We start from the raw sequence: 25604 nt of genomic DNA on the forward strand, positions 1-25604 counted from the left end.
ACGCTGTTAATAAAAACCTGTTTCCTTCCCCACAAATCTTCCTGTTATATGTGTACGTGGTGACAAGCGTCTGGACCCCATGCTGCCCAGTTACAAGATGAGTGCTCTGCATAGTGTCTGACACATAATAAACACTCTACATATACTTGTATTAATAAAATACAGTCTTTTGGGAGGGGGTAGTATTGATACCAAAGAAATTGACAGATAACTTTTTGCCTCCTCACACAACCAAAAGGACAACAGCAAATTTAAAAACAAAAACAACCAGAACTGCCAGAAAAGGGAACTGTATGGAAGTCTGACAGCCAACGAATTAAAGAAGAAACATTCATCCAGACTGCATTACAACAACAGTGACCATTGCCCTGCTTTGGTGAACACCGAAGGCTCTGCCCCTTACAACATAACAGAAGCAATGAGACACAGAAATATGGCCCAAATGAAAGAACAGATCAAAACTCCAGAAAGAAATACAACTAAACAATGAAGAGATAGCCAGCCTATCAGATGCAGAGTTCAAAACACTGATAATCAGGATGCTCATAGAAGTTGTTGAGTATGATTGCAAAATAGGGGGAAAAGTGAAGGCTATGCAAAAGTAAAATAAAGAAAAATATACAAGGAACCGACAGTGAAGGGAAGGGAACTGGGATTCAAATCAATGACTTGGAGCAGAAGGAAGAGATAAACATTCAAGCAGAACTGAATGAAGAAACAAAGATTCAAAAAAAATGAGGACAGGCTTAGGAACCTCTGGGAAAACTTTAAATGTTTCAACATCAGAATCTTAGGGGTACCAGGAGGAGAAGAAGAAGAACAAGACATTGAAAACTTACTTGAAAAAATTATGAAGGAGAACTTCCCCAATCTGGCAAAGGAAATAGACTTCCAGGAGGTCTAGGAAACTCAGAGAGTCCCAAAGAAGTTGGACTCAAGGAAGCACACACCAAGGCACAGCATAATTAATTACCCAAGATTAAAGATAAGGAGAGAACCTGAAAAGCAGCAAGAGAAAAGGAGACAGTTCCCTACAAAGGAGTTCCCATAAGACTATCCGCTGATTTCTCAAAAGAAACCTTGCAGGCAAGAAGGGGCTGGAAAGAAGTACCCAAAAGATGAAAGTCAAGGATCTACATCCAAGATTATTCTATCCAGCAAAGCTCTCATTTAGAATGGAAGGACAGATAAAGTGCTTCCCACATAAGGTAAAGTTCAAGGAGTTCATCATCACCAAGTCCTTATTATATGAAATGTTAAAGGGACTTATCTAAGAAAAAGATTACAACTATGAACAGTAAAGTGATAATATAACAAACTCACAACTGTCAACAGCTGAACCTAAAAATAAAAAACAAACTAAGCAAATAACTAGAACAGGAACAGAATCACAGGAATGGAGATCAAGGGAGGGTTTTCAGCAGGGAGGGGGAGGAGGGAGTAGAGGGGGGAAAGGTACAGGGAATAAGAAGCATAAATGGTAGGTACAAAATAAACGGGGAGGTTAAGCATTGTATAAGAAATGGAGAAACGACCCATGGCCATGAACTAAGGAGGTTGGAATGCTGGTGGGAGAGGGTGCTGGATGGAGGGGAATAACGAGGAGAAAAAATGGGACAATTATAATAGCATAATTAATAAAATATACTTTTAAAAAATGACAAACACTACAAATCAGGGCCTCCCTCCACCTGTCCTCCCTGCCAGACAACCAAATTTTAAGCACCTTTTAGCGTATCATAATAGATATTTTTTTCAAGTACTTTTTTTTATATAAGGAAAGAACATGTTGAAAACGTTTAAAAGTCTGTTGAATGCATTTGTTTTCCTTGGTGGAAATAGAGAAGAAGCACTCAATGAAACATGTAAAATATCTTTGCCATCAAGCTGTTTTTTAAACTACTATTTGTCTTTTCTTCCTCAATAATCTGTTTTCTTGATAATCTAGACTTAAGTTTTAACTAAAGTCCAATTCCTTTTAGCTTTCCTCATCAAGTTTAACTGTCTTCTCTGATCTATTCACCCTCCACACCTTTCAAGCCTTATGAAAGAGAGAAGCAGCATTTTTAATGGTAAAGGAGAACCTTTTCAAAGGAAATTACTTAATGGGCAACCAAGCAGAATGGCTAGGTTTGCCTTGACTGGTAACCACTATATCCTGTTAGCTGCTGCTACTTTGACACTCCTAGGCTGTTGAGTGTCAGAGGGAAAGTAGTATACTAAGTCTCTTTTGTTTACACACCAAAAGATTAGGTTCCCTTAAATTCCAGAGGAATTTCAGAAAATTAACTTTTAAATAGAAAACTTCATAGGCTGAGCAGGCTGAAAAAAGGGGGAAAAAAATCAGGTCACCCTCAAGCACTTCCATTAAGGATGAAATTTTAAATCACTTCATGTCTCACACCCATTTGTTGGTGCAAAATAAATCACTTGAACAGAGTGCAAATCAATTTTTTATTAAAAATGTTGTCCTAGTGCTGGCAGTGTTGGTCATTTGCTTGGAGTGAAGCACCAGGGAGTTGTAAGTTCCATTCCCTGTCAGGGAGCTTACCTGGTTTGCAGGTTGATCCTTGTGGGGCGCATATGGGAGGCAACCCATTGATGTTTTTCTATCTACCACCTCTTTCTCTTCCTCTCTCTCTAAAATCAATAAGCAACCTAGGGTAGGGATTTAAAAAAAGTTTTCCTAAGGCTGTCTTCTTTAACTTTAAAAGCACATTTTGTAATTATCAAAGGAAATTCAACATTTCACCCCCAGTCTTCTTCAACTTGTGTTATCAGTTTTAACTGTTAATAAACTATATTAATTTTAAACAGATTATTCTGTTTATAAATTCTGTACTGAGTTATATGTACATTTGTTTATATACAAGGTGAGGTTAAGTGAGTCTTTTTTTCTACCCTTCATTGGTTTTATTTTTAGTAGTTTCTGTCACTTTGGAGACACCTCAATTCATGTCCCTTGTTTGTTAGAAGGTTAGTGTTGTGGGCCTGAAAAGGATAAAAAGAAGTCAGGGATTTTATCCAGGTTTGTGCCTAGCATTGATAACGTTTGACTGTGGGGTGTGAACTTGACTGGAGCTTGTTTTGTTTGTTTATTTTAAGGAAAGTCAAGGGCTAAAAGATAATTTGCTACACTTGGACCACACTCTTAACCTTTATAATTCATTCAGATTTGTTTAAACAGTTAATTTTCTTAACAAGTTGTTCAACAGCCTGGAATTAACCAGGTAAGTGCTTATTATCAACCTCCCTGCCAGGGTAGGCTGTGTAAGCAAATTTTCTCTCATAAGTACAAACAAAATATTCTTGAGATGGAAACATGCTCTGTTTGTATCCACTTTGACACCAAGCTCATTTCAGGAGTGGAGAGCAGTTCCTGCTTGACCAAGAAGTTCTTAGTATATCCTTCTCTTCACCCTAACTGTATCCATATTTGCTGAACCCTCCTCTTGGAGGGAGCTCCCTTTCCCTTACCAAGCATGTCAAATTCTGCAACTCCCTTCCCAACCTCCTAGATGAAATTGACATGCCCTTCTCTTGCTCGTGGCCAGGAGCACCTACTGTATTTTGCCATTTATAATGTGTAATTTTTGCCCACATGTTTTGGGGGAAAGTAAGGATGAGCGTTATACATGGGTAGTACTAATTCCATATCTATATAAATGGTTTTAATTATTTTATTTATACTTACACATTAAAAGTGTAACTCTAGAAAGCAGTAATGATATCCATATGCAAAATAGTGCCCTGGAATATGAAAATCAGTTTTGTTTCTAAATATAAATAAATAAAAAGTTGAATTGAAAGATTAAAACAAAAGACTTTTTTCCTGAAAGGTCGTGCCAAAAAGGTGGGTGTGCATTATACACAGGAGCACATTCTGCATGGCAAAATATGGTATCTTTACCCATCTCCCAAAGTCACCATCCTCATTCTCTATCAGAGGCCTTCTGTGGTACCAAGCATTATTCTGTGTGTTTTACACATGTTAACGTAAATAATCTTCACCACTACCCTATTAAAGGTGCCATTATTCTCACTTTATACATAAGGACATTGAAGCACTGAGAGGTTGGTGCCTGAAAGTCACTCAGCTGGTAGATGACAGCAGGATGACTCCAGGGACTACACTCAAGTGCTCTACCACATCTCCCTGCTGCATTGAGCTAGTTCGCTGCTTAGTTGTTTCTCACATGTTTACACAAATGGTACTAATTTAATAACTTTTATTTTCAAGTTATCAATATATAATATGGAACTTCAGGGTTTTCAGAAGTGATGAGTGGTCTGTATATTGCCTGATACATAATAAACACTGTACTTGTATTAATAAAATACAGTCTTTACCCTCTGAATTTATATTTATGGAAAAAAGGTAAGGGGTGGAAATGAATGGGACAAATTCTAAGTATTTGTAATACAAAGTAGAATTTGAATCAAAGTCAGTGTAGAGGGCTGTGGGAGAATCTCATTTGGTTGGTGAGTTCAGAAAATACTTAATGGGGGAGGTTGCATTTGAGGTGAACCCTGAAAGATAGGTAGGATAATCAAAAAACAAGATAAACTATCAGGAGAAAGGAAAAAAAATATATTGAGTCCTTTTATAATGTGCTAAATATAGTACCAGACCCCTTACATTGTTACATTTAATCATTCCCAAGTAATATTGTTATAATCTCAAATGTGTGTATTTGGTGGCTGAATGGTTTGTTGTTTTTTTTTAAATTTATATATTTTTTAAAGATTTTATTTATTTTTAGATAAGAGAAGGAGAGAGGGAAACATCAATGTGTGTGTGGTTGCCCCTCATTACCGGGAACCTGACTCGCAACCCAGGCAGGTGCCCTAAACTGGGAATCTAACCAGCAACCCTTTGGTTCCCAGGCCAGCACTGAATCCACTGAGCACCACTACCTGGGACTGAATGGTGTTTTAATGAAACATTATTTTGAGGATCTTGTCTCATTTCTTAGCCTCTTTGAGAATAAATGTTTTTCCTCTTTTGCTAAGTCGAATTTGAATTTCATTGCTGGCTCAGTGGGTCCTTCTTCACTGTGGTGGCTTCTCTCCCCCTTTTATCACTTGATCTTTCTTGATTTTGTAGTTACATTTTTTTGTAGATTAATTCACATGACAGATAGTCGTAATTTCCTTTGTAGATGTCATGTTGGGATGAGTTAATTTTCCTTATTGGGCTTTGTTCTCACTGTACCATTCTCAATTTAGCTTCTGGGAGAGAAGCTTGCTCCTGGGAATAGAATCACTTATTCCTTTCTCTCTTTAGTTTTTTAGGTGGTGGTAGTGGCAGCCGGATGGACAGTAGCACATCAACACATTTTGCAGAGGTAAGTTTTCCTTTGGCTGTAGAAATGCTTCAGGTAGTGGGTGGATGTTGAAGACATGACATACTATTACATCACCATGCGGGAAAACTTCAGAATGGATAGGGAAAATATGGGCAACAGTAGCCCTTAGAACGCTTTGTGTTTTCAGCAACTGGGGCTTTGGCATATTAATTCTGGTAAACCCTTGATTGTAATAATAGCCTCTAGCTGTGCTATTTTAAACCTGGTTGTGTTTTCCGTTCTCTTTCTGCTTTATTGTATATAATGGTGTGAAGATAAAAAGCTTGTGTTTTTGAAACAACAGTATGGCAGATTCTGCTTCAGTGACATGATAACAAGTAAAGAGCAGACCAGAATGAATTGTTACAGAAGTCACACTAAGAGGAATTGGTTTCTAGAAATTACCTCTAATGAATATGGTAGTTTGGTATAACTGGAATTAGGAGGCCAGATGAAGGGTGAGATACTTCCTTGTCTTCCAGATCTCAAGTTGGAGCTATAATTAATTTCTAGTTCTTTATATAATGCAGCATCCATATTTGAGGGGAGGGTCTTAACTGTCATTTGAAATAAGGCATTAGTGAGCATTGTTGAATACCATTTCAACAATTTCAAAGTGCAAATTCAGAGTAATTTTCTTTTTTCATTTTACTTATTGACTTAAAAATTTCATGTTACGTTTTTTGTTGGTTTTTTTTTTTTTACCATTTTTTCTGTTTTTAAGTGTACAGTTCAGTGGCATTATATGCTCTGTTTTTATTCATTTAGGGTCTGTAGCCCACCACCTCAGCCTACAAAAAACACCGGTTTGTTTTTGCTCCTATGCCGCAGAGCTTAACTTGCATCTGGAAAGCTAACAAATGCTGAAGGGGGGGGGGGGAGTTAAATCCCATAATCAGAATTTTTTTCTGTTTCAGGATTACATTATCCTCCTACAGAGATAGCTAAAGTGCCTTGAGCTAGGAAAATTTATGGTATTTATATGTGTGTAAATTAAACTGTTTTAGCAGTGTGTTTGAAAAACAGTGTTCAGAATTAGACTTCCGGTCAGGATGGTGGCACAGGTAAACACAGCTCATCTTGCACAACCACATCAAAATTACAACTAAATCATAGAACAACCATCACTCAATCCATCAGAAATTGAGTTCAATGAAAGTCTGACAATTATGGAATTAAAGAAGCCACATCCATCCAGACTGGTAAGAGAGGCAGAGACGCAGAACAGGCTGGTCTCACACCCACAGGTGGTGGATAAAAATTCAGGAGGGATATCTCAGGAGTGATGAGTCCCAGCCCCACACCAGGCCCCCAGCCCAGGGTTCCAGTGACAGAAAAATAAGTCCCTGTAACTTCTGGCTGCAAAAACCACCAGGGAATTAGTTGGTGGAAGAAACTTCTGGAGACCCAAGCAGTTCCTCTTAAACCCAAGCAGAACCCACACATGGACTCACCTACTTAGACTAACTAACTCCCTCTGAGCTCCAGCACCAGGGTAGTGGCAAGAGCTGGGAGGCTGCTTTCTCCCAGATGGAAAAGCCATTGTCCCTTTTCTGAACTTCCCTCCACCATAGAGCCACAGAGTCAGTAGGTGGGTACCATATCTTGAGACTCCATCAACCTGGCTAACACTGTTTGCCCTGCTCTGGATATACCAAGACTCTGTCCCACACAACTTATGGGCCCACACAAGCTGTTAACAGAGACTTTTTCATATGAAGGGCTGAATTTGGCTCCTGCTTCACAATTTCTTAACTTCTCTCAAACAAGCAACAGCCAATCTCAGGGAGGCCCCAGACCCCTTACCTCTTGCTAAGTGGCCCCAGGCATGGCACTCCCAGCAACCAGCCTTATTTACAGTTTGGATTTGCCTGGGAATCTCCAAGTCCAGCACAAGTAGCAACTATTTCAGATTGCTTTATAGCTCAGGCAGGATGACCCTGGGCAAAACACAGGTGGAGGTTGACCTTGACCTGCACCACATGGGAAACCTCAAAGCATGTGCACCCAGAGGACAGCTACGGACCACATCTGAGCACCACCATCCTGCCCCTGCACAGCTCATCCTCCATGGAGGGTGTAGGTTGATGGTCAGTGGTCATAGCCAGTCCTTTCAGCCAGTTGACCTGGATAAATCCCTGCTGTTGGCCTGCCAACAGCAACCAGTGCACAACTACAAGAAGAGGATATACTCTGACCACACGAAGGGCCCACCTCAAGTACCCAGCTTGGGTGATAGTGGAAGCTGTGCCACTGGATCCTACAGGATACCAACTACATTAGGCCATGCCACCAAGATACAGGACAGAGGAGTCCAAGCAGCTCTACCTAATACATAGAAACAAATACAGGGAGGCTGCCAAAATGAGGTGACAAAGAAACATGGCCCAAATGAAAGAACAGATCAGAATTCCAGAAAAAGATCTAAATCAAATGGAGATAAGCAGTCTATCAGATGCAGAGTTCAAAACACTGTTTATAAGGATGATCAGGGAACTTAGTAAGGACGTCCATAGCATAAAAAAGATCCAGTCAGAAATGAAGGAGTCATTAAGTGAAGTACAGAACAATTTACAGGGAAAAACAACAGTAGAGTGAATGAAGCCAAGAACCGAATCATTGATTAGGAACATAAGGAAGCAAAAAACCTATCAGAACAGCAATCAGAAAAAAAGAATCCAAAAAAGTGAGGATAGTGTAAGGAACCTCTGGGCCAACTTTTAGCAGTCCAATATTTGCATCATAGGGGAGCCAGAAGGAGAAGAGAAAGAGGAAGAAATCGAAAATCTATTTGGAAAAATAATGAAATAAAACTGTCCTAATCTGGTGAAGGAAATAGACAGTGCAAGTCCAGGAAGCACAGAGAGTCCTAAACAAGATGAATGCAAAGAGACCCACTCCAAGATACATCATAATTAAAATGCCACAGGTTAAATACAAAGATTGAATGTTAAAAGCAGCAAGGGAAAAGCAGTTACCTGCAGGGGAATTCCCTTAAGACTGTGAGCTGATTTCTCAAAAGAAGGTATCCAGGCTAGAAGGGATTGGCTAGAAATATTCAAAGTCATGAAAAGCAGGGGCCTACAGCCATTATTGCTCGACCTAGCAAAGCTGTCATTTAGAATCGAAGGGTAGGTAAAGATCTTATCATACAAGAAAAAACTAAATGAGTTTATCATCACCAAACCATGATTATATGAAATGTTAAAGGGAGTTATTTTAGAAAAAGAAGATCAAAACTATGAACAATAAAATGGCAATAAATATATACCTATCAACAGTTGAATTTAAAAAACAAACTAAGCAAACAGGAAGAACAGAGACAGAATCATAGATACGGAGAATGTTTTGATGGTTGCCAAATGGGAGATGGGTGTGGGGGAAAGGGTGAAGGTTTGAGGGGATTAAGAAGTACAGGCAGGGCCCTGGTTGGTGTGGCTCAGTGGATTGAGTGCCTGCCTGCCAACCAGGGCATCACTGGTTAGGTCGGTTCCTGGTCAGGGCCCATGCATGGGTTGTGGGCTGGGTCCCCAGTTGGGGGCACGTAGGAAGCAACCGCACATTGATATTTCTTTCCCTTTCTTTCTCCCTCCCTTCTCCTTTCTCTAAAAATAATAAAATAAAATAAAAAAAAGAAAGAAAAGAGAGGTACACATAGGTAGTTACAGAATTGCCGTGGGGATGTAAGGTGGTACAGTATAGGAAATGGAGTAACCAGAGAATTTGTACGCATGACCCATGGTCATGAACAATGGTGTGCGGATTGCCTAATGAGGAAGTGGGGATACTGAGTGGAGGGGAGCAAAGGAGATAAAATTAGGACAATTGTAATATCATAATCAGTAAAATAAAAAAGAAAAGTGTTCAGTAAGAAACTTGTGAACCCTAAACTTTTCTTCTTTATCCTCTGAAAATTATCTTAAGACGTCTCACCCCTGAGGTATATTTACATTGTTAGATTTATAGTCAAGAAAATTGATGAAATGTTTAGATAATAGTCCTGTTTTATTAAGGGTATTTTTAAAAGATTTTACTTACTTATTTTCAGAGCACGGGGAAGGGAGGGAGAAAGAGAGGGAGAGAAACACTCATCGGTTGCCTCTCATACGCCCCCAACTTGGGGCCTGTCATGGGACCCAGGTATGTACCCTGACTGGGAACTGAATCTGTGAACTTTTCGTTTGCAGGCCAACCCTCAGTCCACTGAGCCACACCAGCCAGGGCTATTAAGGGTATTTTCATTTACATATGGTCTGTAGTATCTGGTGGTAAGTTTTTTTGTTAACTCTGAAATCCCTTGGTACATGGGTACAAGACAGATCATGTCCTTGAACTCCCATTTTTATTTTTTCATTTTGATGCGTTGAAAAACATTATTTAAAATTTATTCTGTTTGCTAGGCCTGGAAGTCTTTCTGATGTAGTATTTTTTTTTTTCTGTGTGTGTGATACACAGGTTGTTGCTTACTGATTATGCTTATGCAGAAGAAACTTCATCTTTTTTTTTTAATGTTCTCCATGGAAATACATTGTTTTGTCAGTTTTATAACTATGACTCACCTAAAGGAGATGCATTAAGAAGGAGAACAAATACATGTAGTCTTTTTCCTAACTTTAGTAATGCTAAATCTGACCCTGAGAGCATGAGTTGTTTCTTTAGGTGTTAAAGTAATTTTGCTGAGCCATAGCCTGTAACTCCATGTTCTTTAGTTTGTAGCAATACCCAGTTTTCCCTCTTGTCACCATGGCTGAATATTTCAGTTTTCTCATTGTTAAGCAAAATATTTTACATTTAAAAATTGAAAAGAGTATAGAAGTTGCCAGCGTTTTAAAAAAGTTAGCTAACTACTGTATTTTGCCATGTATAACATGCACTTTTTTACTCAAATTTTTGAGGGAAAAATAAGGGTGTTCATTATACATGTGTAGCACTAAGGGTGCTCATTATTATATGGGCAGCACTAAAATATGGGTGCATGCTGTACACGGGAGCGCATTATACACAGCAAAATATGGTAGTCTATATTCATTGCTTTAACAGCGCTGCGAAAAGGAGGGTTAAGAGGCAAATATGGTTGCTTTGCCAACAAGGAATTTGTAATTTATTTGAGGAAGAAGTGCAAAGACAATAGGAAACAAATAAGAAAACAAGAAAGAGTATAGATAATATAATAAAATTGTGGGATCTATGTAACTAGCACAGTAGGGAGAGATTAGATTAGATGAGCTATGGTCTTTAGAAGGCCTTAAGGAACAGAGGTCAAATAACTTCATGATATACCTGGAATCAAACTGCCTGAGTTCAAATCTTGGGTCTACCTCTTCTTTACTGGTTTTGTAACCTGGACAAAATCACCTCAAATCTCTGTATATCTGTTTCCTCATCTGTAAATTGGGGAAAATAATACCTCATAGGATTGTTGTGAGGGTTGAGTTAATACATGCCAGGTGTGTAGGCCAATGTGTCTCCCATATAGAGTGCTTTATAAATTTAAGCCGTTATTAAGACTTCATGGAGAAGGTAAAACTCCATGGGAAAAGTAAAATAAGGTTTCTTCAAGGAAGGGTAGGTAGGATTTAGATGAACAAAAAAGTGAGAAAAAGATAATATGTATAGGCTATAAGGTTTTATACTTATGTCCCTGGGGAGGGGGAAACAGAAAGAAAATTATGTATAGAAACCAAAGTTATTTTTTTCTACACTTTTATTTGGTAATTTCAACAAAGTCTTGCTCTGTTCTTCAGTCAGAGCTGCTCGTGCAATGAAAAGGTTATTTTCTATAACTAGAATATACTAATAGCTGAATTCCTACAATACTAGATATATTAGAAAAGGCTTAGTTTTAGCAAAATTTCTAACACAATGAGTATTGGTTTTTGTTTTTTTGTTTTTTTTAAGGGATTTGAGGTGGAGAGAGAGTGAGTGAGGACGGAGTAAAGGTGGGAGGAGGCTGGTTGCCAGTTAATGTGAAGGTCAGTGGAGAATGAATATAAAAATTGTTGCCAGCAGTTTGTGTAGAGAGGACATTGTTCTACTGAGGTCTCTTGTTGACCTGAGGATTTGGGCTCATGTCTAGCTGAGGGTTTCATTGATAATTTGAAAGCTTCTGACCATGACCAGGTGCCAATGAGACACCTGACCTGAGAGTCTCAGCTTACTGGAATGGGTCACTTCAGTACAGGAGTCACTGTGGGTGCTGCTTCAGATTAGCAGACTATAAAATAGGTAGGTAGACGGCTTCCTAGAAAAAGAACACCTAGAGTACGGAACAGGGCAGGGTGCTCTGAGCAGTCTGATTTATATTTATTTAAATAAAACTTGTAGCATTATAATGACAGAAAAAAGGTATTAAAAATATCTGGAGTTTCACTATTCTTTGAGCTCCCTTTCTCCATACATTTTTTCCTGAGGCATAGATATGTACTGAAAGATATTGTAACAACATTAAAATTTTTTTAAAATGAAATCTCTTCCATTATCTCATTATCTTATTTTAGCTTTATTTTTTAAGTAATACTTTCCATTTCTCATATGCATGCTTCATAACTTTTCAAATGCAAGCATAGGAGTATATCATATTGTTTTTCTGCTTTTTGAAATTTACTTGTTATGAGGTTATGTCAGACCTTTATCCTTGTATCTTCATAGTTTACAAGAATTAAATTTTATAATTTCATAGTCTTTCATGTTTGTACTATATTTATTAAACTTTTATCCCATGTTAAACATGACTGGTTATATATGATGGTTGATACTTCCTTCCACCTCTGAGTCTGAGAAAACATAGGAGTCAGGCAGATGGAAATAAAAATTTAGTTGTTATGTAGTTGAATCAGAGAACACAGTTGGTCTATGGCCATATTCAGGATGACCTACGTGAGAATTAAAGGCTGCAGAGCTGGTACACATACTTAAAACCACTTCTTTTGCATTTTTGCAGCTTCCTACTACATGAACTCCATCCACTGGAGAAATGTGAATTCAGCAGATATTAGGCTCTTGGGACTCACTGATCAGATCGATGCATCCCTTCTTTGGTAGGGAAGAGTAATGAGGTCAGAGGTGGAAATGGGAGATCTGATTATTCCCTCTTCACTTTTGGGTTTTGTAATTTAAGCTCTAATTAACAGGCGCCTGGGAGTAGTTTCTGTGGCAGTTGGGGGAGGAGATCAGTTAGTAATCTGTGAGGACAGTTTTGCTTCTACCTCCATTAAGACCCTCTCCAATACCAACAACTCATGCTCTTATGTGTGTACTCCTGGGACTTTTGAAGAAGGCTCTGAAATAATCAAGAACAACATAAAGTTAAATTGAACTGAATAAAATTCTACCAATTTTGACTTACAAAATTGATAATTTTAAACAAATAGTCACAGTAAAAACTTAAAGATTTTAAACTGTCCATCCTGTTCGCTGTTTTTCTAAATCTCAGACATAAGTAGCACCCAAATTGGAAAGGAATAAATAAAACTGTCAATTCACAGATGTAGAAAACCAGATGGATTTTATTAAAAAGCTAATAGAAATAATGAATTTAAGCGAGGGTGCAGAATATTAGAAAAACATATAAAATCATTTGTATTTTTACATATTAGCAACAGACATTAAAATTTTTAAAAATACCATTTACAGATAAAAAATGAAATACTATAACTTTCATAAAAAAACAAAATACTATAACTTTCAGAAAATGTATAAGACCTGAGCGTGGAGAATGACAAAATACTACTTAAAGAAATTGAGGATCATCTAAATAAATGGAGAAAATAGATTCTGTTTGTGGAACAGACGACAATTTTGTTAGGATGTTATGAATTCATTATAATTTCAGTCAAGATCCAAGTCAGTGTTTTGATACAAGTTGAAAGGAGATTCTAAAATTCATGCAAAAATGAAAAGTATGTAGAATAGTTAACAACTTTGAAAAAGAAGAAACAATTCAAATGTTCATCAACAGGTGGATGGATAAATTGTGATATATTCCTACTATGGAATACCAAGCAATATAACATTTATGGAATACTACTCAGCATAAACTCAGCATATATGTAAAAATATGGATGAATCTCAAAATAATTAAGCTGAGTAAAAGAAGGCACACAAAGAACACATGCAATATGATTCCTTTTACATGAAATTCTAGAAAAATACAAATCTCTAAAGATGTAAACCACAGAAAAATCAGTGGTTGTTTGGGTGCAAGGAGGGAGGTGATTATCTTGATACGTTTCTATGAAACTTTTCATGCTCAGTGACTCATCTTTATAGGCCATTTTTTAAAAATATATAATTCACATATCATGTAGTTTATCCTTTAAAGTATAAAATTCAGTTGTTTTACTACATTCATAAAGTTGTATAACCATGACCACTAATTCTAGAAATTTTTTAATCACCCCAAAAAGTAACCCTGTACTGATTAGTCTTTCCTTTTTTTTTTTCCTCTCCAGTTCCTTGAGCCCTAAATAGCAACCAGTTTATTTTCTGTCCTATGGATTTGCCTATTGAGGTCTTTTGATATACATGGAATAATATACAATATGTGTGACCTTTGTGACTGACTTCTTTCACTTTCCATAGTGTTTTGAAGGGTTCATCTATGTTGTAGCATGTGTCAGTACTTCACTCTTTTTTATGATTCCACAATATTCCATTGTATGGATATACTATGTTTTGTTTATGCACTCATCAGTTGATGGACATTTGAGTTGCTTGTGCTTTTTAGCTGTTACGAGCAATGCTGCTGTATATTAGCATACAGATTTTTGTGTTCAGTCTTTCCAGTTCTCTTGGTTCTATAAGAGTGAAATTTCAGGGTTATATGGCAACTGTTTAACTCTTTGAAGAACAGACCATATTGTAAGAAGTGCTGATGTGATCATAGCTTATATTACAGCATATTCTACTAAATGGGAGATAGTGTCCACATATTTTCAGAGGCATTGTCTTACGCCTCTTTCAGAGTAACATTTTCAGTTTTCCAATCAGAACTTGTCAGATAAACTGCCCCCTGTGATTCTTTTGAATGTTTCACCAAAACATAATAGTGTTCTCTATCTGTTTTTACTTATATAATCCATGTCCTGAATACCCAGTTTTGTTGTATGAGCTTTTTTTCTCTTATGCTTCTGTGAGTCTGCTCAGAGGCAAACGATCTCAAGCTAGTCCTAACCTTCTTGTTGATTTGGTATAAATCTGTATGGTGGCCCTTTTTTTATTTTTATTTTTTTACACATATTCTGTGTTTTATGATCAGGGTGCATTGTTATTTTGGGACAATACATGGTTGGTTAATATTCGTTTGCACTAAGTTGGAGTTTGCAAACAGTAACAGAATGCCTCATGCTGATGTTGAAGCTGCTGCTCAGCTTCCATTCCTTCAGAATCCTTAACATATATTAAGTATGATAACAATTTATGTAATTATCAATGCACATTATTGATACTATGAGCTTGGTGATTGATTTTTCCTCTAGTCAAAAATTTTCAGATATTTAGTTTTTACATTAATTATAATGAAAATAAAGGTTGCTTTGAGAGTTCTTTAGTGTCCACAAATGTTGTGAAACTTTTTTTATCTAGTAAGGGAATGATACACTTCTTCCTTTACTTTACATAAGTAAAATAGGTGGTGGAGAACATGGAGGGGGCTGCTCATACTTTCTCACTTAAATTATGTTGTAGACCACTTTTCAACCTGGAAGCCAGTGATTTATAACAGATGGAGGCTGTCGGTAGAAAGTAAAGGGAAATAAGATAATGTCAAGAAATAGAAATGGCAGTTAAATAAAAGTTACATTATCTCTGTGGTATATTGACAGCTCTTACTGTTTTTAGTGTGCATATTATTATTTGCTCCTCAGATTGGATGTTAGAATTAAAAGAAATTTAACGGTGTTGTCAAGAATGTGGGAGAATGTGCCCTGGCTTGTGTGTGTCAGTGGATTGAGTGCTGGCCTGTGAGCCAAAGAGTTGCTGGTTCAGTTCCCAGTCTAGGGCACATGCCTGGGTTGCAGGCCAGGTCCCCAGTAGGAGGTGTACAGGAGACAACCACACATCGATGTTTCTCTCCCCCTCTTTTTCCCTCCCTTCCCCTCTCTAAAAATAAATAAAATCTAAAAAAAAAAAAAAATTAAAAATAAAGTGGGAAAGTGTAAGCTCTTTTACAATGCTATAAGTATAAAACAGTAAAGCCCTTTGGAGGGTAGTTGGCTCTGTCTAGTGAAATTTAAAATGCTTATATCCAGCAATTCTATTTCTGTGCTACAGGATATTCGTATGAAAGACAAGGAATACTTCCCAATACATTTTATGGGGCTAAGTATAACCTGATACCAAAAGCAGACAAGGATAGTATGCAAAAGGAAAATTATAAGCCAATTCTCTTGTGAATGTAAATAAGAAGTTCATCCAAAACACCAGAAATAAAATTCACCAATACATCAGAAGCAAAACTGTGTTTGTCCTAAGCATTCAAGGTTGAGTTAGTATTGCAGGATATAGAAGGCAGTGGAATAACATATTTAAAATGCTGAGAGAAAAAATACTGCCAACCAAGAATTCTAGACTTGGCAAAACTATCCTTAAAGAACAAAGGAAAAATTAAAACATTCCCAGATAAACAATAGCTGATAGAGTTTATTACTAATAGACTTTCCATACATGGAATGCTGGAGGGAGTCTTTGAGGCTCACTGCAGACCAATTCGATTTGCTTACTAGAGTAGGGCCAAAGAATACTCATTTTAAGTAAACCCTTTTATGAATTTTTATAAGCCAAAAAGAAAAGAACAAACCAAAAAAAAGACCTCATAATGAGATAATGTTTTACATCCAGCAAATTGGTAAAAACTTAAAAAAAAAAAAAAGTTCTATGATACCAAGTACTCCAGGATTTGGTACGGTCCTCTTGGTGGATGTGTAAATTGTTACACTCACTTTGGAAAATAATTTTGGCATTATCTGGTAAATGTGAAGATGTGTAGACCGTATAAAGTTGTGCAAACCACTAGCAGAAACTCTTCTATCTCTGCAGCAGATAACATATATAAGGATGTTTACACTGTTAGTAATAGCAAAAAACAAGAAACAATCTATTTTTATTAGGAGTAGAAAGATTTAAAAGTGTGTGTTAAAATGAATGTGTCAACAGTGGAGCCAAAATAGCGAATATGCTTTCATAAGGCACTTTCATAATTTACATCTTTATACATCTTTTAGTAAAACTCAAAATAAAGCAAGGAAATGATAAACAATTGAGTGCAGCGGTTACTCTGGAGGTTGGGGGAGAAAGGGACATGGTTTCAATGGCTTTGGTGATGTGAACTAAAGATGGTTACAAGGGTAGATGTTTTGTTTTCTTTTCAATACCTTTTTATTTTTCAATTACAATATTTAGATACTTATATAACTTACAAAATAATCACTCTCATAAATCTATTACCTGACCCTATACATAGTTATTACAATATTTGACTGTATTCCCTGTGCTGTTCTTCACATCCCTGTTACTGAACTGTAATTACCAATTTGTACTTCTTAATCCCTTCATCTTTTTCACCCATCCCCCATACCCCCTCCCCATCTGGCAACTGTCCAAATTTTCTCTATCTGTGAGTGTGTTCTGTTCTGTTTGTTTGTTTTGTGTTTTACAGATTTCACATATAAGTGAAATCTCTGCCCCTCTTACCAGCCTCTATGTGGATGCTTCTTTATATACTTAGTTGTAAGACTTTGGTTCAGCTAGGTTTTAGGCAGTTCTGAGAGATGGTGGTTCTGTGGTTTAGCTGTAATTTTGGTGTGTTCATGGGAGGGAGTGAATGCTCCATTTACCTATCCTCCATTTGTGTTTTTTTATTATTTTTTTTAAGAGAGAGAGAGAGACATCAATTTGTTGTTCCATTTATTTAAGCATTCATTGATTGATTCTTGTATGTGCCATGACTAGGTATTGAACCTGCAACCTTGGCAAATGGGGTGGCATTAACCAACTGAGCCACCTGGCCAGCGTGTGCTTTATTTTTTCAGTACCTCATTTATTATGTTATTTGACATGTATCAAATAATATTCAAAAGCATATAAAATATAAAACACCCATGCTATTCTACTGTTGGAAAGAATGATAAGAATGTGTGTTTTGACTCAATGTAGACCTTTTCCCCTCAGTTTTCTTTTTCTTCTTTTGGAAGGTAGTAGCATGTCTGTCTCTTCTCACTTGAACATGAAATCCATCAGGGCAGCGGTTTGTTTTTTTGTTGTTGTTTGTTTGTTTTAACATTACATTCTCTGCTGTATTCCTAACAGTTCCCAGAAAGTGACTGGGGACATAGTACATGCTCAACAAGCATTGATTGATTGATTGATTGAATGAATGTGTGTGTGTGTGTGTGTGTGTTGTGTATTACAAAACCTAGTATGTGTATATACACAGACACATATTTAAAGATCTGGAATTCTACACACCAAATTAAACTCTCAGTAGGGGAGTAGAATAAAAGGTAGGGGTTAGTCACATCTGAGTAAATAGAGAATATATTGTACTTTATATTATATATTGTATATTTTTTAATGTAAAGAGGAGGAAACATCTTGAAAATTAAGACGCAAACTGTGAACTGGAAAAAAATTAGCAAAAAGCAACATTATTCATGAACCCAGATTCCTTAATTTTGAGAATTGATTTAACAAGTCACTGGATTGAGACTAGAGTGGGGTCTGGAATGACCTCAGCATAACATGCAACTAGGCTGGTAATACTTTCTATGAGTGTTATTATAGGAGGCTATTGCTAATAATGAATTTTCAGAAGAAAAGATCAGTCTGCAGTTGGAGGGCTGTGAACAATTTAAGAAATGAAAAGTGATGTGCTGAGCATTATGGTGTCCATGTTATTATCTATACATTAGTCTTTTGTTCTCATTTAAAACAAAAATAGAGAATATGACTAGGATTATATACTTGGTTGGATGGAGTAAAATAAGTAGGGTTCTGTGGAACTCTTCGAATGCCTGGTGTATAGATAAATACTGTTTAAATTATTTCAGAAGTGATTTGTTTTTTTCCGTTCATTCTTTGCTTAGTGAGTCTTCAAACCCAATAGGCACACATGCCCCCCACCCCTCTATTCCTCCCCACCACCACCACCCTTTTCATGATAAAAGTGTGTACAATGGAATGGTCTTATCAGACATTCCTACACTGCTTTGACACTAACCCTTTCTGATGCAGTTTCTAAATTAAGTATTAAAATTTTTTTTCCACTTGTATTTTATTATTTTTAAAATCTTTATCATATTTTTTCCATTATCTTTTATTCCCCTTACAGCCCCCCCCCCCACCAGCAGTCACCACATTATTATCCATGTCCATGAGTCCTTTTTCCTTTTGGCTCAATCCCTTCAACTTCTAACCTCCCAGCCCTGCAACTAGCTGTTATCCTGCTCTCCATCTATGATTCTGTCTCTTGTTTTCCTTGTTAGTTCAACATGTTTATTAGATCCTACATAATGAGTGAAATCATACAGTGTTTGTCTTTCTCTGGCTTATTTCACTTAGCATAATGTTCTCCAGGTCCATCCATACTGTTGCAAAGGGTAAAATTTTCATTTTTAAGGCCAAGTAGAATTCCATTATGTAAATGTTTCACAGTTGTTTCATCTACTCATCTATTGATGGGTACTTGGGCTGCGTCCATATCTTGGCAATTGTAAATAACACTGCAAAGAACATAGGGGTGCTTATGTTCTTTGAAATTAAGTGTTTTGGGTTCCTTCAGATATATTCCCAGAAGTGGGATTGCTGGGTCAAAAGGCACATCCATCTTTAATTTTTTGAGGAATCTACATACTGCTTTTGACAGTTGTTGTGCCGGTCTGCATTCCCACACACAGTGCAAAAGGGTCCTCCTTCCTCCACATCCTCACCAGCACTTATTTGTGGATTCATTGACGATAGCCATGCTGAGAGGTGTGAGATGGTATCTCATTGTGGTTTTGATTTGCCTTTTCTCTGATGATTAGTGACATTGAACATCTTTTCACATGTCTATTGACCATCTGTATGGCCTCTTTGGAGAAGTGTCTATTCAGATCCTTTGCCCATTTTTAAATTGGCGTTGAGTTTTGGTGTTGAGTTTTAGAAGTACTCTATAAATTTTGGATATTAACTCCTTATCAGATGTATTGGCGAATGTGTTCTCCCATTCTGTAGGTTGTCTTTTTATTTTGTTGATGATTTCCTTTGCTGTGCAAAAAACTTTTTAGTTTGATGAAGTGCCATTTGTTTATGTTTTCTTTTGTTTCCCTTGCCTGAGGAGATATAGCTGTTAAAAAATGTCTACAAGCAATGATCCTGCTGCTTATGTTTTCTTCCAGGATTTTTATGATTTTGGGTCTAACATTTAAGTCTTTGATCCATTTTGAATTTATTCTTGTGTGTGGCTTAAGGCAATTTAGTTTCATTTTTCTGCATGTATCTGTCCAATTTTACCAACACCATTTATTGAAAAAACTGTCTTTAGCCCATTGTATGTGCTTGTTTCTTCTGTTGAATATTAATTGACTGTAAGGGTATGTGTTTATTTCTGCGCTCTCTATTCTGTTCCATTGATCTGTGTGTCTGTTTTTATGCTTGTGCCAGGCAGTTTTGATTACTATGGCCTTGTAATACAGTTTGATATTAGGTAGTGTGATGCCTTCAATTTTGTTGTTCTTTCTCAGGATCGCTATTGCTATGTGGGGCCTTTTGTGGTTTCATATAAATTTTTGAAATATTTGTTCTAGTTCTGTGAAATATCATCATTGGACTCTTGATAGGAATTGTGTTGAATCTATAGATTGCTTTAGGGAGTATGGACATTTTGATGATGTTAATTTGTTTCGTCCATGAAGATAGTATGTGCTTCTACTTATTTGTCTCTTCTTCAGTTTCTTTCTTCAGTGTTCCATAATTTTCCAAGTATTGGTCTTTTACATCCGTGGTTAGATTTATTCCTAGGTTTTTTATTCTTTTTGAAGCAATTGTGAATGGGATTGTTTTTCTTAATTTCCCTTTGTTAATTCATTATTGGCATATGAAAATGCATCTGATTTCTGAATATTAATTTTGTATCCTGCTACTTTGCTGAATTCATTTATCAGTTCTAGTAGTTTCTTGGTAGAATCTTTGGGGATCTCTGTGTACAATATCATGTCATCTGCAAATAAAGACAGTTTTACGTCTTCCTTTCCAGTTTGGATGCCTTTTATTTTTTTCTTCTTGTCTGATTGCTGTGGCTACGACTTCCAGTACTATGCTGGATAAGAGAGGTGAAAGTGGGATCCCTGTCTTGTTCCCGATCTTAAGGGGAACGCTTGTAGTTTTTGCCCATTGAGTATGATGCTGGCGGTGGGTTTTTCATATATGGCCTTTATTATGTTTAGGTATATTTCTTCTATTCCCATTTTTCTGAGAGTTTTTATCATAAATGGGTGCAGGATTTTATCAAAAGCTTTTACTGCATCTATTGACATAATCATGTGGTTTTTATCCTTTATTTTGTGTATGTGGTGAATCACATACATTGTTTTGTGAATGTTGTACCATCCTTGCATTCCCAGAATAGATGCTACTTGATCATGGTGTATGATCTTTCTGATGCATTGCTGTATTCAGTTTGCTAATATTTTGTTGAGGATTTTAGCATCTATGTTCATCAGGGATATTGGCCTATAAATTTTCTTTCTTTGTAGTGTTTTTACCTGGTTTTCGAATTAGGATAATGTTGGCTTGTGAAAGGAGTTTGGGAGCCTTCCCTTTTCTTGAATTTTATGAAATAGTTTGAGAAGGAGAGGTGTAAGTTCTTCTTGGAATGTTTGGTAAAATTCACCTGTGAAGCCATCTAACCCAGGGCTTTTGTTTGTTGGGAGTTTTTTGATTACTGCTTCAATTTCATTAGGTGTAATAAGAGAAGTATTTTTCAGAAATCTGTCTATATTTTCTGGTGATGTTGCTTTCTTACAAGTGTGTAAAATGCATCTGTTTTATTTAAATCTTATTATTTTATAGTGGAAATGTGGATGTCATTGAAACACAGGGTTATAATATTCATCTAAATGATTGATTGTGCTTAGTATAGAAGTCCATGATTACCTTTGACTCATGTTTTTATTCTGAAGGGGTTCAGGCCCTGGACTGTATGGCTCAGTTGGTTGGAACATCATCCTTAGACTGAATGGTTGCTGGTTCAATTTCTGGTCAGGGCACATACCCAGGTTGCGGGTTTGATCTCCAGCTGGGGTGCGTACATGTTTATGTTTCTCTCTCTCCCTTTCTCTTTCTCTCTCTCCCTTCCTTTCTCTCTAAAAACAATGATAAGAAATGTCTTTGAGTGAGGATAAAAAGAAAGAAAACAGATTTGACCATTGACCTGTTGTTTCTCTATTAAGGAAATTAAGTTTTGTAGTATGTAAGGTTTTCCCCCCATTCATGCACTTGAAAGACTTCTTCTTCCTCTTTCCTCTTTTACTGTTCTTAAAACTGTAACGTGGTTTATTTCTGGTTTTTACTAGTTCTGGCGCAATTTGGACCACACGATGATTATACAAGATTTTAGACCATTTCTAAGTAGCAATCCACTGGACCAAGATAATAGAGGCAATGAGAGACACCAAACTCACACTGACTTCTGGGGACCAAGTCGACCTCCTCGGCTGCCAATGACTCGGAGATACAGATCACAAGGAAGTACTCGTCCTGATAGATCCCCAGCTATTGAAGGGTGAGTGCACAGGTGTTCTTAAAAGGGTAGTTTCAATGAAAGACATATTAGCTTAATCTAATCTTTATAAGGTAGAACAAAGTTACAGCTAAATTGAGTGTCCATACTCAACTCATACCAGTTAATGAATGCTGATAAAGTACAGGGTACTAAAACTAATGATATAGGCCTCTGGTTAACATTTTTACTTACGTGTCAGATTAATATAGGTTCATTTATCAAAATTTCAGAATTTACTGAAAAGGGATCAAATATATTGGATGACATTAGGATTCAAAAAGACCTCAGCAGATGGGAGCAATGGACTTATTAATGTGAATTTTAATAGGAATAAACATAGAGTCTTGTGACTGCCAAAAGCATTCATGCAACAAATGCCTATCGAGTCTTTTTTGGTAGGATATTTGTACGAATTACTGGTGATACAATGGAGAGCAAAACACCAGTTAGTGGTGGCCCCTCTTTTCATGGATCCCATTTATTAGGGATAATAAACAAATTTTAAAAATATTTACCATATAGCCCTGGCTGGGTGGCTCAGTTGGTTGGAGCATTAACCCATATACCAAAAAGTTGTGTTTTCAGTTCTTGGCCAGGGCACATAACTAGGTTGCAGGTTTGATCCCCAGTCAGGGTGAGGCAACCCATTGGTGTTCCTCTCCCTTTTTCTCCCATTTTCTCTCTCTCTCAAAAATCAGTAAATGTGTCCTCAACTGAGAATTTAAAAAAACATTTTTTACCGTATGTGTAGAATTGTGCTTCCTGCTATATCTACTTAGCTCATTTAATCCAAATGAATTAGTAGTTGCTGTTGCTGTTCTCATTTTATGTAAGAATAAACTAAGACTTAGTGAAATGAAGTAAGCTGGATTAGTGGTAGACCTAGGACTTGCACCCAGGGATATATGAATCTAGGGCTGCATTATCTGATACCACAGTCACTAGCCACATGTTATTATATCAGTTTACACTACAAATTAATACAACTCAAAATTCCTCAGCCACACTAGTCACATTTCAAGGGCTCAGTAGCTACAGATAGCTAGCAGTTACCGTATTTCATAGCACAGATTATAGAACATTTCTGTCATCTCACAACACAATTTTGTTGTGACCATTTCTAAGTAGCAATCCACTGGACCAAGATAAGCATCCCTGTTTGGGCATTGCTTTTCTAGAGCCTACACTCATCTCATGCACACATCTTATAGATTTTACTATTAATATTTTATTATACCTCCTTTATCACACATCCATCCATCTATTTGTCCATTAGTTCTCTTATGACATTCCTTCTTCGGTCAATTATAGGATATGGAAATCTAATTCAATTGTATTGTCTAGGACAAAGGCCAATGAAATATTAGACTGTGTTTAATAACTTCTGTGCTCAGAGGTAAATCCACTGTATCCTGTACCAAATTGCCTATAGATTAGCCCTGATTGATGTGGCTCAGTTGGTTGGGCATCACCCTGCAAAGTGAAAGGTCTGCAGTTTGATTCCTGGTCAAGGTACATGCCTGGGTTGCGGGTTCGGTCCTTGGCTAGGGGGGTGTATGAGAGGCAACCAATTGCCATTTCTCACATCAGTGTTTCTCTCCCTCTCTTTCTCCTTCCCTCCCTCTCTCTCTAAAAATAGTTAAAAATCTTTACATTGCCTGTAGGTTACTTTCCCTTCTCTGCCTGGTGTAGTCGCCATTGTTGAAATCCTCAACTTAGAGTTCATCTAAACTTTTACCTCCTGTGCCCCTTTTTGTTGCCCCCATCCATAACATTGCCAATTTTGGATTAGTGCTATTGTCTACTTTTCCTTGTTCCTCCATCATGGTATGATGCCTAGGTACTACTGGAGGAAATCATTTAAATGGGCTCATTATTGCCCCTTCAACTGATAAAGTGCATTTAATTTTTATTAGATGGTCAGTAATTCTCATTAGTTTTTTAATTTCCAGTCTCCTCACCAAATATTTTGAACTAACACAATTTTACTCTTCAAATTTGCTGTCTAGTAGCTGGTTTCAGTAGCTGAGTTGTATTCTTCATTATGAAAATTGATGCCTTAGGCATGAACTCCCCAAATCCCTATGCCCAAATTCTTCTGTACCAATGTTTATTTCTCCCTCTAGTCTCTTCAGGTGAGGTGTCCTTTTTGGGGGTCAGGGTAGAGCAACCCTGTCAGCCCATATTTCTGATCGATTCCTCTGACCTATTTCTCCTGGGACTTCATTTTCATTCATTTTCTCCTTCCCTTTACTCCCTTAGCTGTTCCGCGCCCCCCCCCCCGCACCAAGAGTAGCTCTGTGTTTTTCTTTTGTCTCTTTTTTTGTCTCTTTTAATTATTTTTTTAATTTATAAATCATGTTTATTTTATTAGAGTTGTCTCAGTTTTCCCCCCTTTTCCCCCTCCACCCATCCCACCACTACCCCCTGCTCCCACAGTCAATTCCCACTCTGTTGACCATGCTCATGGGTCATTCATACGTGTTCTTTGTCTAGTCCCTTCCCCTTCTTTCCACCATTGTCCACTTTCCCCATACCCTCTGGTCACTTTCAGTCTGCTTTATGTTTCCATGCCTGTGGTTTCTTTTGTTCGTTAGTTTATCTTGTTGAATAGAGTCCACTTATAGGTGAGATCATATGGTATTTGTCTTTCATCAACTGGCTTATTTCCCTTAACATAATATTCTCCAGTTCCATCTATGTCGTTGCAAAAGATGGGAGTTGCGTCTTCTCTCTCTCTGACTGATTTTATTTTTTTAATGTCAAAGTCAATTATAAAATATTTAAAAATTTAAAACCAATATAAAGTCTCAGCAATTAAAACAACATGACACTAACACAGAAATAATCAAGTAGATCCGTGAAATATAATGAGCATTTTAGAGGCAAATGTATTTATCTGCCTCACAATGTAATATATGATTAAGTTGATATTTCAAATCAATGGGTAAAATAAGAGTTATTGAACAAAGGGGCATGGACCACTATTACTTGAGATAAAACAAATATAAGAGCCCCATTTCACACATTATACAAGAAGTATTCAGGTGAGTTAAAAATCAATAAGTAGAATCTAAGGAGTTTTAGGAGAAAATAGAAACTAATATTTTTCTTACCCTGAAGTAAAATATTCAAACCCAGAAGCTATAAAGTAAAATATTGACAATATGACTACATTAAACATTACAGACTGTACAGTAATATACATATTAAAAAAGTTAAAGGACGAGTAATAGAATGGTAAAGCATTTGCCACACATCTCAAGAAGGGTTAATTTGTTTTGTTTTTTTTTAGGGAAAAAATTCTACAAACATTTAATCAAAAAATGGATAAAGAATACCAAGAAGTCATTTAAAGCTTTTTAAAAACAATAGAAATAGGCAAGAAATATACAAAAACAGGTTTAGTTGCAACAAATAATAAAGGAACAATTAAAATAACATGTCATTGTTACAACCAGATTATAAGTATTAAAAAATATTGGTAATATCAAGTATTA

General features: G+C 36.8%; 1 protein-coding gene across 1 annotated transcript in view; it reads left to right on the top strand.

The window, feature by feature from the left end:
• The window catches only part of RNF115 (ring finger protein 115), a 76419-nt gene that overhangs the window by 27098 nt on the left and 23717 nt on the right, over window positions 1-25604 (top strand). The window contains exons 3-4 of the mRNA XM_054562944.1: window positions 5288-5348; window positions 21896-22104. Coding sequence (XP_054418919.1) covers window positions 5288-5348; window positions 21896-22104 — 270 coding nt within the window. The remainder of the gene's footprint in view (window positions 1-5287; window positions 5349-21895; window positions 22105-25604) is intronic.

Source organism: Pteronotus mesoamericanus, unplaced genomic scaffold (assembly GCF_021234165.1).
Source record: "Pteronotus mesoamericanus isolate MK-2021 breed Mesoamerican mustached bat unplaced genomic scaffold, CSHL_Meso_final scaffold_705, whole genome shotgun sequence".
Lineage (NCBI taxonomy): Eukaryota > Metazoa > Chordata > Mammalia > Chiroptera > Mormoopidae > Pteronotus > Pteronotus mesoamericanus.